Source organism: Pezoporus occidentalis, unplaced genomic scaffold (assembly GCF_034315485.1).
Source record: "Pezoporus occidentalis ecotype Australia unplaced genomic scaffold, CSIRO_AGI_Poc_V1 ctg28, whole genome shotgun sequence".
NCBI lineage: Eukaryota > Metazoa > Chordata > Aves > Psittaciformes > Psittacidae > Pezoporus > Pezoporus occidentalis.
Genome location: NW_026914718.1, coordinates 3,908,245 through 3,923,361, shown reverse-complemented (window position 1 = coordinate 3,923,361; position 15,117 = coordinate 3,908,245). Strand labels below are relative to the sequence as shown.

At 43.9% G+C, this 15,117-nt stretch overlaps 1 protein-coding gene across 4 annotated transcripts in view; it reads right to left on the bottom strand.

Annotated features, from left to right (window-relative positions):
• Window positions 1–15,117, bottom strand: part of EGFR (epidermal growth factor receptor) — a 178,284-nt gene that overhangs the window by 37,030 nt on the left and 126,137 nt on the right. For 3 of the 4 annotated variants that reach the window (XM_062625376.1, XM_062625377.1, XM_062625379.1), the window contains exons 2-11: window positions 12,005–12,156; window positions 10,181–10,367; window positions 9,734–9,868; window positions 7,916–7,984; window positions 4,941–5,059; window positions 3,395–3,536; window positions 2,443–2,559; window positions 1,779–1,905; window positions 1,606–1,679; window positions 325–415 (exon numbers count right to left, since the gene is read on the bottom strand). In XM_062625376.1, the coding sequence (XP_062481360.1) occupies window positions 325–415; window positions 1,606–1,679; window positions 1,779–1,905; window positions 2,443–2,559; window positions 3,395–3,536; window positions 4,941–5,059; window positions 7,916–7,984; window positions 9,734–9,868; window positions 10,181–10,367; window positions 12,005–12,156 (1,213 nt within the window). Of the gene's footprint in view, window positions 1–324; window positions 416–1,600; window positions 1,680–1,778; window positions 1,906–2,442; window positions 2,560–3,394; window positions 3,537–4,940; window positions 5,060–7,915; window positions 7,985–9,733; window positions 9,869–10,180; window positions 10,368–12,004; window positions 12,157–15,117 lie in introns of those variants that run through there. The other variant, XM_062625380.1, reaches the window with a different exon arrangement.

The window sequence follows — 15,117 nt, the reverse complement described above, 5'->3', positions numbered from 1 at the left end:
ACTGAGATTAGACATTAGGAAGAAATTCTTCCCTGTGAGGGTGCTGAGTCGCTGGCACAGGGTGCCCAGAGGAGCTGTGGCTGCCCCATCCCTGGCAGTGTTCAAGGCCAGGCTGGATGGGGCTTGAAGCAACCTGCTCTAATGGAAGGTGTTCCTGCCCGTGGCAGGGGCTTGGAACTGGATGAGCTTTAAGTTCTCTTTCCACCTCAAACCATGATGATTCTGTGAAGACACCTGAGTCTCACACTGTTCAATACCTTGGGGTGCTCAGGCAAGCGCAGCTAGAGTGTCTTTTACAGTTGCTTTGACACATGATTTACTTACTGTTGCTTGGTTCTGCCTCGTATAATCTCCAGATTTTCAAAAGCATAGAGATCAGTAGCATTTTCAGGCCAGGCCTGAATTAACAAAAATCCTGAAAAGAAGAAAAGAAGATACAGAAGTAGTAATAATAATAATAATAATAAGGAGCAAACAGTGGTCAGTATTGACAGCAGGACTTCCTCGGCCTGTGCTATGAGAAGGTGCTTGTGCTTTCCCTATGCTTATCTGAGAATCTCAAAGTAAAACATGACATTTTAGGGAACAGGGAGATATTTTTAGACCACACTTTATAAACAGTTTACTACTTATCCCACCATAAGGGCTTAGGAGAGTAAGAGATGATTGTGTTGGTGAGCCACATATCTTCGCCATGCTGAGCCACCAATGATAACAACTCTTTCCAGAGATACCCTAGCTGAGAGGCTGGGGGCTCTAGTGCTGTGGGAGAAAGGTACCACTCCCTTCTATAGTGAGATACCCTCAGGGAACAGGTAAACTGAAGGGAAAGCAGGAACAGAGCAGAACTGACAGCACTCAGAGTGGATTAGCTAAGGCAAGCATGTTTCCCTGCTCAGTAGGGAGGGGGAGAACCTGAGAGGTTGCAGGCTGCTGCATGGAGCTCTGGGATTAGTCACTGCTACCCTGGAGGGAACCAGACAGGTAAGAGACAGAAAGAAATGGGGAACTGGAGTCATGTCTGTGGACCCAGCTCTAATGTTACACTCATTTTATAATGAGCTGAGCAAAATTAGTTTTAATTGATCTTTGGCACAAGACGGTGGCTGAGTGCTCTGATGGCCACTTTGTGCTCGTGGAGACACCTTCACCCCAAGGAAGAGCTCTTCAGGCTGGAGAGGGTGTCTCTGTGAGGATGATGCAAGTCCCTAAGCATGCTTCCCTAAGGAGCTGCTGAAAGGTTTTCCATAAATAGAAACACATTTGGCTGTTTTCAGCCGGAGTGGCACGCCTCTGCATCACCACATACTTCTTGGGTGGCTGAGGATCTCCTCTGCTTTTACTGTTTGCTAGGACTGACAGTTCAGCAGAAGGAATGGTCTGGCCAAACCACACACCTTGGATGGGAGACCCGTATAGGTTACATGGGTGTAATGCTGGCGAGGTGCTGCTGACCACCTCTGCGAAGAGTGAGCCCTGGTAGCTCAGAGACAGAAACCGTTCGCTTGCATTTCTCTTCAAGTGCCTAAACACTTCCCTCCTTTCCTTTTGTGGTTTTGGCAGTACCACTCAAGAGAACATCTCAGCTCTAGCCCCATTGCTAACCTGTGATTTCTTTGACTGTTTTGAAGACATCCAGCTTCTTGGGGTCCAAGGGTAGGGTCTTTGTGAAGGCATCACTGAAACAAACAGAACAAGGAATTGGGAAAAGAACAGCTCAACTTGAATTTCTCACTAGCCCTTCTCCTCCAGTGCTAAACGACCAGCAGGCAACTTACCCTAGAAATGCAACTGGGAGGATGCTTACATCCCCATTGATCTTGGTACAGTTTTTGAAGGAGTCGATGTTTGTGGCATTTATGGAGAGGATCCCTTTAAGTTCACCTATTCCAATGCCGTTGCACACTGTTAAAAGAGACATACAAAAGTCAGGGGGGAGAAGAATAAAGCTCAGCCACCTGGAAGGGAATAGACATGGAGATGCCATTAGTCCAGAAAGCACTCCCATACTTTTGAACCTACCATTGTAAGATGAGTTTCATTGATCTTTTCCCTACTTCTGCTTCTCATAAAGCACCACAGGGTGCAAGCTTCCTGCTTGCCCAGTTGTGCAGCTCTGCTTTGAACATCGCTACTAATGCCCTTCTCTCTGTCCCATTTTGCTTTTACTCCCATTTGATAAAATACCAGGAAGAACAAACGAAGGAGAAACCTTATGTGAAGACAGACATACTGCATAGTTTATCCACTGCACTTGTGGTGTATCCCAGCTGGAAAGCATGCTCCACAGCCACGTTTCATAATCAAACCACCTGTCAAATCCTCAATCACTGGATATTTATATTGAATTTGCACTTAATTAAGGTCAGAACTACATGTACTTTTTCTAACAAGTTACCTATCATCTCAAAGCCTTACTGGCTTATTCCATGATTGTCATACCTTTGCTGCATAGCCCATCACACTTTTTACACTTCCGAACACCATTTTCTTCCACTTCGTAAGTATCGGTATTACAGGAGCGAACGCAGGAGCCGTGGTCTGTCACCACGTAGTTGTCTGGATAAAACAAGGATGCAAAGGTCATTGAAATACAAGAGGCTGCACAGGCACTTCAATACTAGGAAAAAGAAAAGGGGGGAGGAGTTGAACTTTTGGCATACTTAAAGCACAGGCATCAGTTCTGAGGTCTCACAAACATCCTTTGAAGGCAGATGGGGATACGGTGATATCGCTCTTTTACAAAGAGGGGAACAGTCACAGAAGGATAAAACAACACTGCCAGGTCAGGTCAGGCTGTGCAGCAATGTCATTATCAGAATCAGAACATGGCACTTTTGATCTCTCACCTTCATTCACTCTTCCCAGGCTAAGGGCCTGTCAGGGCAATGTTCAATCTCAGTTCTATATGCTAAATCCTCTCCTACACTTACATCTTCATGGGTTAAAAAAACATAGACATGGAACAGTGTGAAGGAAAAAGCAAGCACTTGTATAGGAAGCCATGATCAGTAGCCTTGAGACAAGAGTGTTTAAACCGAAGACTTTCTACCAGTCCTAATTAAGAACCAGTTAAGAGCTGGTACTGCTTTGGCAATCCACATGATTGAACCTATATGGCTGTTGTTTTGATGATTCTCATTAGATGGTTTTGTCCCAGTCAAGAGAAAAATCCTCACAAGGCAAAATTCCATGGTTAAAAATCAGGGAAGGTGATGGATGCAGGCAGTTTGAAGAGGCTATTTACCAGCTATTCTGTCATTTTTGTCACCTGTTCCTGGTTCCCAGAGAAGCAGAGAACAAGGAGGTCCTCCTGGCCACTGCACAGAGGGAAGACACAGAGCCCTTCACACCTCCCCACCTCCTCTGTGGCTGCAATGTGAAATAAACTTACGTGGACATTCCCTCACACAAGTGGCTCCAAAGCTGTATTTTCCATCAGGATTGACATCCATCTGATAAGTGGTGGGGTTATACAGGACCAATGGGGGACACGTATCCTTGCACGTAGCATCATCCCGAAACTTGCGACATGCCTGTCATTGAACAACACCTCCCATTAAACTGCTTTCTGCTTAAAAAGTAACAATGGTTTTACATTAGCTTTTTCAAAACACTCTGATGTGCTCAGCTCTTTGCTGCTTAGGAAATCCCAAGCAGCTACAGGGATGGTTCCTTATGCTTGAAGGTGAAAGGTTGCTTCAGGTCAGGCAATTGAGTTTAATATTTGGGGGGAGAAAAAAGAGAGAGAATATGAGGTTTTCTTGTTCTGAACAAGAAACCTTGGCACTGATGGGAGAGCTGCTGGGATTCACGTGGGAATAGGAGCAAATCTGCATGCCCTAGACAGAAAAATTTTCCCTACAAGCAGTAACCAGATCAAGACATACAGTACGTTTCTTGGCTGCTTTTTAATAACCTAAATCAAATCAAGTCCTTTCCTGCTGATTACTGACTTTTCTGGCTAAATATTAAACTGAAGCCATTATATTTTGCTGCGAGTAATAAACAATTTAGGAGCCATTTATGAAGGACAAGTTGGGTCTTCCAATCTAATTCTGCATAAAATTAATAATCACTCTATTTTCCCCTTTTATCTTCCCTAGCTTTCCAGTTGAGAGAGAATAACTGTCTTCCCTGTGTGCCACTAAAAGGCACCATAGCCTTGCAATTTATAAAGGGACCAGGAATGCAAATAACAACAAAACCTGGAGTGAACAGTTTCTGGAGCAATTACTTAGGTATCATTTAATTCAGAATGAAATGCAACCATGGAGCAGAGTTAAAACCACAGTGCATATCAACACACCCCGAAACTCTTGTAGAAAAGCAATGGGATGTTTTCTTTTCCCCAAAAAAAGCTCCATTGCTCCTTCTCCCTCCACTGCCCCAGGGTCCTCTAAACACAATGCTTTTGTGGCACATGAAAAACAGAAATGGAAACCTTAATTTCATTGTCTGAAGTTCAATGAAAGGCAAAAAAAGTGCAGATCCATCACACCCTATGCCCCTTAGAAGTTCTTGCTCTAGTAAGCCAAGATTATTACTGAGTAGCACTAAAGAGCACAAGGCAATGCAAAGCCACTGCACTGTGGTGGCAGCTGAAGACCTGGGGATCTGCCTACATGGGGAAGACACCCCACAGCAAACACTTAGCTGCCCTGCAACAGCTTTGAGAAGCTTTGAGCTCACTGGGGTCTCAAAGGCACTGACACTGTTTTAACATGTGCTAGGAAGGTCCACCTGCAAAGTCAGTAAAGGTTAACTCAGGGCCAAGTTTGTGTTCTCTTCCTTTGAGGAAGCGCTGAAGCACCTTCCAGGTCAGCATCTCTCAGCGGCCTTCTGGGATGGAAGAAGGCTTGAGGACATGCAGCTGAAAGCCTGCCTCACTGTGCCAGGGGTTTATGGCTATGGTTATGGAGGTGGTGGAGAACAGTTACCAGGCAGTCGCTCTCCCGAGGCCCTGTGCACCCTGCAGCACACTGGTTATGGCAGCAGTCGCTGGGCACCTTTCCCCTGCACCGGCCAGAGCACTGCTGGGCACAGATGACTTTTGTTACTGGAAGACACAATAAAAAAGGAAAACGCATCAGGAATGAAGACCATTTAAGCTGTATTTGCTGCAATGAGATCAGAAAATATAGAGAAAAGGTCTGGTGCAGGATCTGTGCTAGATTTTCCCCATGGGATGCATATTCTATCCTCATCTAAGGCCAAAGCTTGGGAGGGGTGAGACCTGGTGTGGGTGGTGGTGAGAAGGGGTTGTGTTCAACCAGTAATTATCTTGGCCCTTGTGAGGTGCTAAGCACTTTGGTCCCAGCCAGCAAACCATGTCCTGCTTAGAAAGAGCATCCAGGTCCCTGTGGCATCAATGCCTTAAACTGTGAAAAACTCCTTAGAGTCCCTGCAGCATACAGCTCGGCAACAGAGAGGATCTGACCCATTTTGTTGAGAAAATCTGCTATTATTAGTGCTAGCTTTGGGAAGAATGACATGACAAGGGTACTGCCAGGACTCTCTACTATAACAGGAAACCGTATATTGTTGGCATGCGGTTAGGATCCCTTCGGTGCGCTAGAAGCACTTCTGCATTGCAGAGAGAGGGGACACCTACTCAGCAAACCCATTTCATACACATGTTGTATTAGTTTAGTTTAGGCTGCAATTCCTTGGCCAAATTTTATCTTCATTACTCAACTCCCACAGAGTTTGCACCGGCGCAGCAACCCGGAGGAAGAACTGGCCCCAATTCAGCTTTTTTTCAGGGAAGCAAAAACTGCCTGCAACATTTTGTGGAGAATCAGGAAATCGTCTCCATTTGAATATCAAAGCATGTGTTTGAACCAGAGACCCAAAATGGGATTGTTTGTTCTCTATAATTACTGATCCACAGACCTTGGCAATAGACATCAGAGAAACCCGATGGCTAATCTGCTGCATTACAGCACCCTGAGCATTTCAGCTGTGCACTACAGTAACTGATACCAACTTCACAGTTGGCACAAATGGGTTACAATATCACCAGGAATTCGTGTAAGTCCAAAGCAGATGGTTGTTAATTAACAGAAAACTATTGGAAAATACAGCCTGCTACAGGGTATATAACAGGGATTTAAAAAAAAAAAAGAAAAAAATCCTGTTTTTTTTTCCATTACACACTTTTGTATCCAAACTTTATTCTCATTTTTCTTGTAGGCCTGTAAGCAAGGTATTATATTTTCAAAGAAACAGATTATTTCCACAATAGGCATTAGCTTCTCTGATAGCAACTCCTCTATTCAACTAGAAACAGGGCAATAAAAGGCACATTTTTCTACACGAACGGCATTTTGATCTCATTTTTTTCATAGGCATCAGCAGGGGAGTAAAACAGCTCATCATTTTGACAGCTATTGACTAGAGCTTCCTGCTGGAAACATGTACCATGGTAAACATTTGTATTTCATACAGAACTTCTCATGTTTGTGGAAGGAGAAAGATACATACGACCCCAAACTTTCCCACATATGGAAATGTGGGAAACATTTCCAGTTGGCCGGCCTCTCAAATGCCTGGAGAGGAGAGCCAGAGCCTGCAAACGGTTTTGCTTTATGAACTCCTTGTCATCATCCTGAAGCCAGCAAGGGTTTGTCAACGCGGTAAGCTTGCACGGCTGAGACCTGAGGTTTCACAAGCCCCTGGGACAGCTGTGTGGTCTCGACTACAGGGACCAACCTGGTATGGCTTTGTGTGTGCACTGACCACCTCAAACTGCAGGGATGACTGAAAAACCTAAAGCTTATACACTAAAGGAAGAGAGAAAATCTGTATTTTTCTTTTTCCTGAAGCTCTGTACGCCATACAGATTTGGCCTGATACTTGCAGACAAGAAACTTGGGTTTAGGTGATTATTTACAATGGAAAACCAAAGATAGGATGGTGATTTCATTTGTCTTATGCCATCAGCAGTCTTTCCACTGAGCTTCACACAATAGAAAGAATCAGAAACTGTATTTCCTCACTTATTACAGAAAAGAAAATGATGAAGTGGGGAAACAAGCTGAAATGATCTTCTAAACTCAACCTTCACTTTAGGAAAAATAAAGTCTTGCAAAACATCAAGAACTTCTAAATGAGGGTTTCTATAGGCAAGCAAGCACCTAACTTCAGCATTTTACAGTGAAGCACAGGCAGCCAAACTGAACAACCTCACAATGCCAAGCAGCTCCATTTACAAATTTGGAAGGGCCATGCATTTTCTGAGAGCCTTCCAAAGGTCCTCTGAGCACAGTACCTAGTGTGATAACCCACATGAATGTGACATCTTTTGTGTTTACAAAAGAAACCTACAGGGATTCCAAAAGGAGGAATTAAAGCCAGAAAAAGATCAGGTTGCGTTATTGCTTCTAATAGTAAAAATTAATCCAAGGTATCACTAGCTGGCCTGCAGAATGGCTCTGCAGGAAACATCAGGAAGGCAAACAATTCACCACACAGCTACTGTGCTCTCTCTTATATGGTAAAATAACTTAATAAAGGTTCTCAAGTGCAGATGGGAGAAAGTTGTGGGAGACAGACAAAAGCTTTCAGTACGGGGAACAGCTACAGTCTGCTTACAGCTGCTTACAGCCTCTAGAGGAGCACCACATCTGCAGGGATATCCAGACCAAAGCCAAACAACCTCAAGAGTTCCCTTCCAGAAATGAAGCTCCTTGGTGAGAGTGGCCACAGCCATCCTCCCCATGACTATGCTTCCGCAGAGCGGGAAGCAGGCCACATCCATACACAGTGTGCTTCAAGGAGCCCCAGCATAGTGGGATGTAGAGAAGGACAAGTTTCAACACGTCACTAATTTGCACTTGACAAGTCAGTTTTTCAGTAGATAGAACTTCAGTGTGTCAGAGCACACAGAGTATTTCTTAATCTGCAGGCTTACATGTCTGGCAGTTCTGTTCGCCAGGGCCCCAGCAGTGGTCTTCTGTGCAGTTTGGATGGCATTTGGGACCTGAAACACAACAGCAGATTATTACTTTCTATAAACACACGCTACAACAACAACATCATGTGAGTCACAGAAAACAAAGAGTTGAGCTTTCCTTCTCGATAAATCAGGGGAGGAAGCTCAAACATTTTGAGAGCTGGACCTTAAACCCTTATACTTTGTTCATCTCTGGTTTCCTACGTGCAGTTCTCCACACCTTTGAGCAAGTGAGCACAACACCCAGCCAGTCTAGCTTACGAAAGAGGCATATTTTTCCCAGGAACAGGAATCTCAGCTACTGCCCGGCTGGCCCTTCTGCTGCAGTTTGCATGCAATGGCAAGTCACCACTGGCTTGCAGCTGGGCATGTGCCAGCTGCTCGCTACAGGCCACGTGTAAATCAATGGTACTGAAGAAGGCGGTTCTAAAAGGAAAACAAACCCAACTGGATTTGCAGGCAACTGCAACTACTCCAACCACAAAGAAATTTGACTTGCCTGCCAAAAAACCTCCTTGGTATAAGACTATGTGGCAGACAGGCAGTCAACAGAGAGGTGGCAGGATGGACAGACACCCTGCCTGACCTTGGAGGTTCATAGCCAAGCTCCTTCCCATCCCTTCCTCCTTGCTCTTTTCTCTCTTTTTCTTTCTTTTAATGACCAGCAAAGTCCCGGAGAAACAACTTATTTTAGATTATGGGATCATTATTAAAACCATAAATGACTGTCTTAGAAGATTAATCTGGCATTCACTACATTTAAGAGGCATTTCCTACTACAGTGATTCTTTCTCCAAACACCACATGATTCTCCTTCCCCCCATCTCCCATCAAATAGCTGAACAAATGCCAATACTTGTCCAAGAGCTGATTGATTTGGTGTGGGACCAAAGAACTCTTTTCTTTTTTTTTTAAGTTGAAAAGTTAAAGGTTAACATTTCTGTGATGTTTCGAGCCAAAAATCCTGTGCTGACTTGTATAGTTCACAACTCCTTGATTACGCTAGGGCTGCGCAGAAAAATATGTCAACACAAAAGCTGGCTATCAGCTCTCAGGCAATTATGCAATTGGAAGAAGATAAAGAAAATATGGTTGTATGCCAATGGATAGTGCCAGAAATTAAATGTTCAGAAATGAAAATAAACTCTCTTTTCTGTGAAATGACTGGGGATTTTGTAAGGCACTCTTAAGGATTAGCTTGAGCCCACTCTAAGCGTATGCTGCACAAACTTTTAAATACACATTCATCTCCCTGCTAAAGCATCAGATTTATCTGCCTGTTTATCATTAATTTTGCAAGGATAATCCATGCAGCCCAAAACACCAAAACATGTTGAGTTTTATGGCACTCAACATGGGTCTTAGCTGTGAAAAAGGCTTCAAGTCCCATAGTAACTCCACAAAGGCACCCATATGGTGCCTTACATTGTAAGAGCCTTACATTGTAATCATTGTAAGAGCCTTACATTGTAATCAGAAGATGGCTGGAAAGCAAATGAGTGCACGTTAGTCTGAGCTGTCTTTGAAGAACACATATGCAGAGTCCTGTCTGAAACCAACAGAAGCTTTCCCAAGAACTTCATTGAGAGTAATGACCTAACACCATGAAAAATTACATCCTAAGTCAGTGGTGAAGAAATGTTTCCTTGGAACAGGGCTTAGAGGCTCTGCATGCAGGAGGTGGTGGACCTGAAACCCACTGCATGGAAGATGGGATGCTCGTTCTTCCCTCTGAAATGGGGGAGCACATAGCACTTTTGGTAAGTTAATACTCACAAGAAGACAGGTTGCTTGCAAATTCAAGCACCGTGAGGGGCTTCTTGCTGGTGTCAATGATGTCATTCCAGAGAACAGTGTCCATGTTGCACAGTTTGGGGTTGTTGCTGATTTTAACACCTCCATTGAGAATTTCTGCCACAGAATGAAAAAAAAATTGGTAAGTGAAGCAAACTGCCCCAGTCTTCTATCTCTGATCTAGAGAAAGGGAAATAAAATACATAGTTGTTTGCCTCAGTCACGCTATGCTGACAGGAAAGGACAATGTGTGCTCCTGATGGTACAACTAACAGCAGGCTCAGACTGATGGGTTCTGGACCCTTGTTTTTAAAGCAGGATCTAATGGCACATGCCTTTGAGAGGAGATCTTCAACCAGCTCTTGACACCAATAACCTAACAGTTGAAGTTTGCTTTACAGGTGCCTCCACTTCTAGCCCTTGCCTCACCTGATAGCCGCTTCATCGGCAGCTCTCGGAGTCCCTGGGTTTTATTCATGTGGTAATTGGATAAAATTGCCAGGGCATAAGAGTTGTCATAGAGCACATTTCCTCGGATGATCTGGAGGTTTTCTAGGGGAATGACATCCACCATGTTAAGCGCGATGAGCACATAGCCTGCAACCTCCTGTATCGTCTGAAAGGACAACAGAAGAAACAAGGTGTTTAATCCACAGCATTTTCTGCGCTTGACAGTCATTTTCCTGCTCTCATCTTTCAATTTAAGGAGCAATACATCACTTAATCTCATTAAAAAATAAATATAAGAACAAGAAGGGACTATGACGAAAACTTTGCTGTCTAAGCAGGCGTAAACTGAGCAAATACCAGGGGGCCATTCCAAAGGTCCAGTTTACCCCTGTTCTGTCCTAGGGGCTTCCTAAGGGGTGCAGAAGAACAGATGCAAGCATGTATGGTATGGCAAGTGTGATGCTTCCCCTCAGTGTCTGTCCAGCCTTTAACCATTGGCAGCACAGAGATGCCATCTGATTGAGGCTTTGACACTCTTTTGTGTCCCTTCCCTTGCAGATCCTCCTATGCTCAGCAGAGGAGAAGATGAGGTACCTTCTCACTCTTAAGTAATAAATAGTTATAGGATAGAGACAAGTGACACACTGTCCCTGGATGCAGGTTAATTCCTGCCTTATATTGTGAAATGTGTGCATATCTTTCTCCTACAAGCATCAGCATAAATGAAAAACCCTCAGGCTACCGCTCAGGATATTTTCCTATTCTATGAAGACTACCAGTGAGTTTTCAAGAGACGTGTTTTGTTCCTGGGAACATTGAGCTCCATGGTCAAGTTGTGCTCGGGAAAGAAAAATGGCAATACCATCATATTTGTAACCCATACGTCTGAACCACCTCTTTTCTGATGTTCTTGCTTTTTACTATAATGAGATGGTTTTTGCTCTTTCTTTGTTTCCTAAGAAGAAAAGCTCACACAAAGACATTACTCCTCTCAATCCAGAGGACTAACCTGTTTATTCCTACAAGAGCTACCACACAAGAGCTCTTGATACTAGACATACACTTAATATGTCAAGAAACCTTCTTCCTCTACTGCCTCCTCCTTTGGAAACCTCCTAAACTAATAACCAGTTAGGTAAAAAGCAATGCATTTTAAATGTCTTCTTTAAAATATGTATATATACATACATATATATATATATATATACGAAGGTGTGATGTTATTGCCACTGGTGGCAGCCTGGCAGTGGGGGAGCAGAGTTGTACCCCTTACCCGGTCTCTGTTGGTGGAGAACCTGAAAGTGCCCATGGCAGAGAGTGCTCCTCCCCATACCATGGATGCATTTTAACATCCATCCCCTGCCTGTTCTCCTCTCAGCTTGCCATGGTCACAGCTTGGAGGGCAGCGTAAGGGCTCCACGCCTCAAAACCTGCCATCAGTGGGTTGCCGCTCACTAGTGCTTTGCTTTGCCCAACAACACCAGAAAGCCTTTTGCCCTATGAGAAGTGAGGTGATGGGTAAGGATGTAATTGTATCTGTAAATAAGAAGAAACCATCTGCATGGCAGCCAGAACAGGCTGGCAAGTGCTTGAAAAGCTATTTCTCAAAGTACCTGATTTACTAAGTCTGAGCATATCCTGCAGCCTACAGGCGTATCAAGACTGTGATCTGCAATTTCTCTGACATTAGCGAGCTATGTTTTTGGATCACCACATAATTTTATAGGTAGCTGATCCTTTACACTTAAAAAAATGCAGTCATATTCCTTTAGCAGGAAGACAATATTGGCCAAGAACACTAACCTTCAAGAAAGACAGGTCACGATTGTGCTCCACATATGTAATCTCCAGGTTGCTGAGTACCACCTCGCAGTTGTTGTACATCCTCTGCAGGCTGGTGAAATGATCTTCCACATGTCCCAGTTGGGTCAGCTTGTTATTTGTCCCTTGACAAACTGTGGAGGAAAGGAAAAAGCTCCATGAAGGAAAGCAAGAATAAATGCAGGGTTAAGACTTGTTGGCCACCATTTTTTACAAGCAACACAGGAAGTGAAGCATCACTAAAGATCCATAAGAAACAAGAACCTTATCTTGCATGACCCTAATGGCAACAGCTCTTGCATGAACAGGGATGTACTGGAATTAAGAGCTGGAATAACCCTCCATCACTTTCTGTTTTATGGTTTTTGTACATAAGCAGCACTAAGTTTTCTGTGTCACAAACATAACTCAGTTCCTGAGGAGTGGCCATTGATACAGTGCCCTCAAACACTTACGGAAGTGGTGTGCTGCCAGCTATCACCAAAGGCGATTTCCCCCAGGACTCACGTACAGTATTTTCAGGGGCAATGAGTTTCCTTGTAAGCTCAGTGGGAGTGAGCAGGGGTTCCTGCAGGAACCCTCAAGCTACAAGACCGGGTTTTAAGAGCAAGCTGAACCTCCATGGCTCACACATCTCTTGCCATTCTGACATATTTGCTGTATGATTCAGAAAGATTTCAGAAAGATATTCAGCTTTGGCACACAAATCCACCTAAGCCTGCTTTGCTGGTGGGGAAGGAAGCAGCGCCACATAGAGCACCACCAAGATTACAAACATGTATATTGGAGTGATGGAAAAATTCTATTACTCTGCTTTAGCAAACCTAAAGGAACTGACAGAAGTTATCACTGCTGCATTCAATTGCAATGAGAGCACAAAATGCAAATGCTTTGAAGAAAAAAACACCACACACAACCCCAGAAACTCTGTACTCATCCAGTCATTCTCTGGGTTATCCCTACACAGCTGAAATTAAAACATCTCTAAGCCATGCTGTCACAGAGGAACTGAGAACAATACAGAAGGCAATGTGGTAAAAACACCTTCAGGTGGAAAGCTTCAGCCCAGCTTTGCTCTTCTGTGGGAGCAAAAGGAAGCTGTTACCTCATCGCCACTGTAACGCGACCCCAGCCTGAACTTCATGGTTTTCCATAACACACTGAAAGAATGGCATTCCTTTAACTTGGAGAAAATAATAAATGAAACTATACTTTTGTGAAGCCATAATTCCTAGAAGCACCAGTCACAAATGGGAACATCACTGAGTGGGGTGCTGTAAAGCAAATAAAGCTGGAAGCAAGTTTCGGACCTAGTAACATAAGACAACACCTGTTGAAGATTCAAACAACTGATGTTTTATTAGTAGGGAAAATAACTTAATAAGCAGTGATAAAAACTTCCTTATCAATCATCAAAACCATTCACTGAACATGTGTTATTTCTAGTACAGTCACCACCATTAAAGAGCTACAGTGATAACAGATTAAATACTCTTCATCATTGTTTAAAGCAAGGCTATTCACTCGAATTCCTCAAGTTATTTCTCATTATAGTTCAGATAAACATCATGGTGCTTGGGATCAGTGGCAACCATTAGTAAATGGGGACATTTTAACAGGGGCTGTGATGACACCATCTAAGCTGTTACTACATGAGCCTCAAGAGTAGAAATGATCTTTTGTACAATTGCCTTGAACTTCTGTAACAGGAGAACTTTCTAAGCAGATTTTCAGTTTCAAACTTAACTGTTCCCATGTGCTTAACATCTGCACTTGCCCCCTCCTGCCTCAAGTATGAGGGCCACAAGTTATTAGTCAGAGTCACAGGAGGGGTCTTATTCTCTGGAGTGGTCACGTGTTGAAGGTAGAAAGTTAGATATATTGTCATATGCTGGTCTGCCCTGGGAAACGTGGTGTTGTTGGGGACAGGGTGAAGAGGCTTTGAACTGATTAGAAAAGTCAGAGTCGTCCCAGAGGTCATCGTGAATTTTAAGCTATGTTATCCTTCAACCAAGGAAAAAGCCATAGTAATAAAAGATTCCCAGATGGTTCAAAACCTCAGCTTGGATGCTCAGTTTAGGCATATCAGATCTGATCTCTGAAACAGTGATTTTGAAATGCACTCAAATACAGTGCAGGAGCAGGTAGAGTTTAGAGTGCTCCCAGAAACAAAGACATGTAAGTCAGCCTGTTATGGTCTTCAGGGTTTACAAGCGGCCTGATGCTGTCGCTGCATCTTCAGTGTTAACAGCAAAGATCTGCTCTGGTACTCAAGACAGGCTCTATGTGACAGCTTCAGTGTTTATACCACATCTGAACCAAAGGAAGTGGGGAAAGAGGAGCCTTCTCTCGCAGCATCCTCCCGGTCACCCCGTGCCCACAATTGACCCTACATGGCTTGGCACCGGTCTGATCATGCAACAGGACAACCCAACTCACTGCAACAAGTCCTAGGAGAAATGGCACGTATTTGAATGTGCTTCCCTTGGGATCAGAGAAGCGTTAGAGCTCTGAACTTGGGTCAGCTGTCTTGAGAAACACAGACACTGCTTACTAGGTCAAGGCTGATGCAGCACGCTGAAGGCATGGTTACTCTTGCACATCTCCCTCTCCCTTTTCCATGTGACTGCTCAGTGAATCGTGCCAAAGACTTGATCCAAGCTACAAATAATGCAGTACAATAAATAAATAAATGGATAGAGGGTATTTTTAGCTCAGGAAGACTTGCTGATTTGGTTCACCATGCTACCCCATGAACTGCTGCACTGGAAACAGCTCTGAGGACAGTGAGGATGCAGGAGCAAATACATAGTCAAGAGAAAGAGCTTGCCAGCTTGTGAAGCTGCAGAAGGAAATCTAGACATAATGAGGTCCAAAGAGGCTTCAGGTTGGTCCTCCAGGACCTACTTTCTTCCCCTATTCTGTGCATAGAGAGAACTTTGATGGCTCTCTACCAAAGGTGTGCACCATGCAAAGGTACGTCACATGCAAAACCACTTGTCGCCTCCATCAGGTTCATCACATCCTCCACGCAGCAAACTGTACATGTAGACAGAATCTTAGTTAAGATCCAGAAAGCAAAAGAGGGTTGCTTC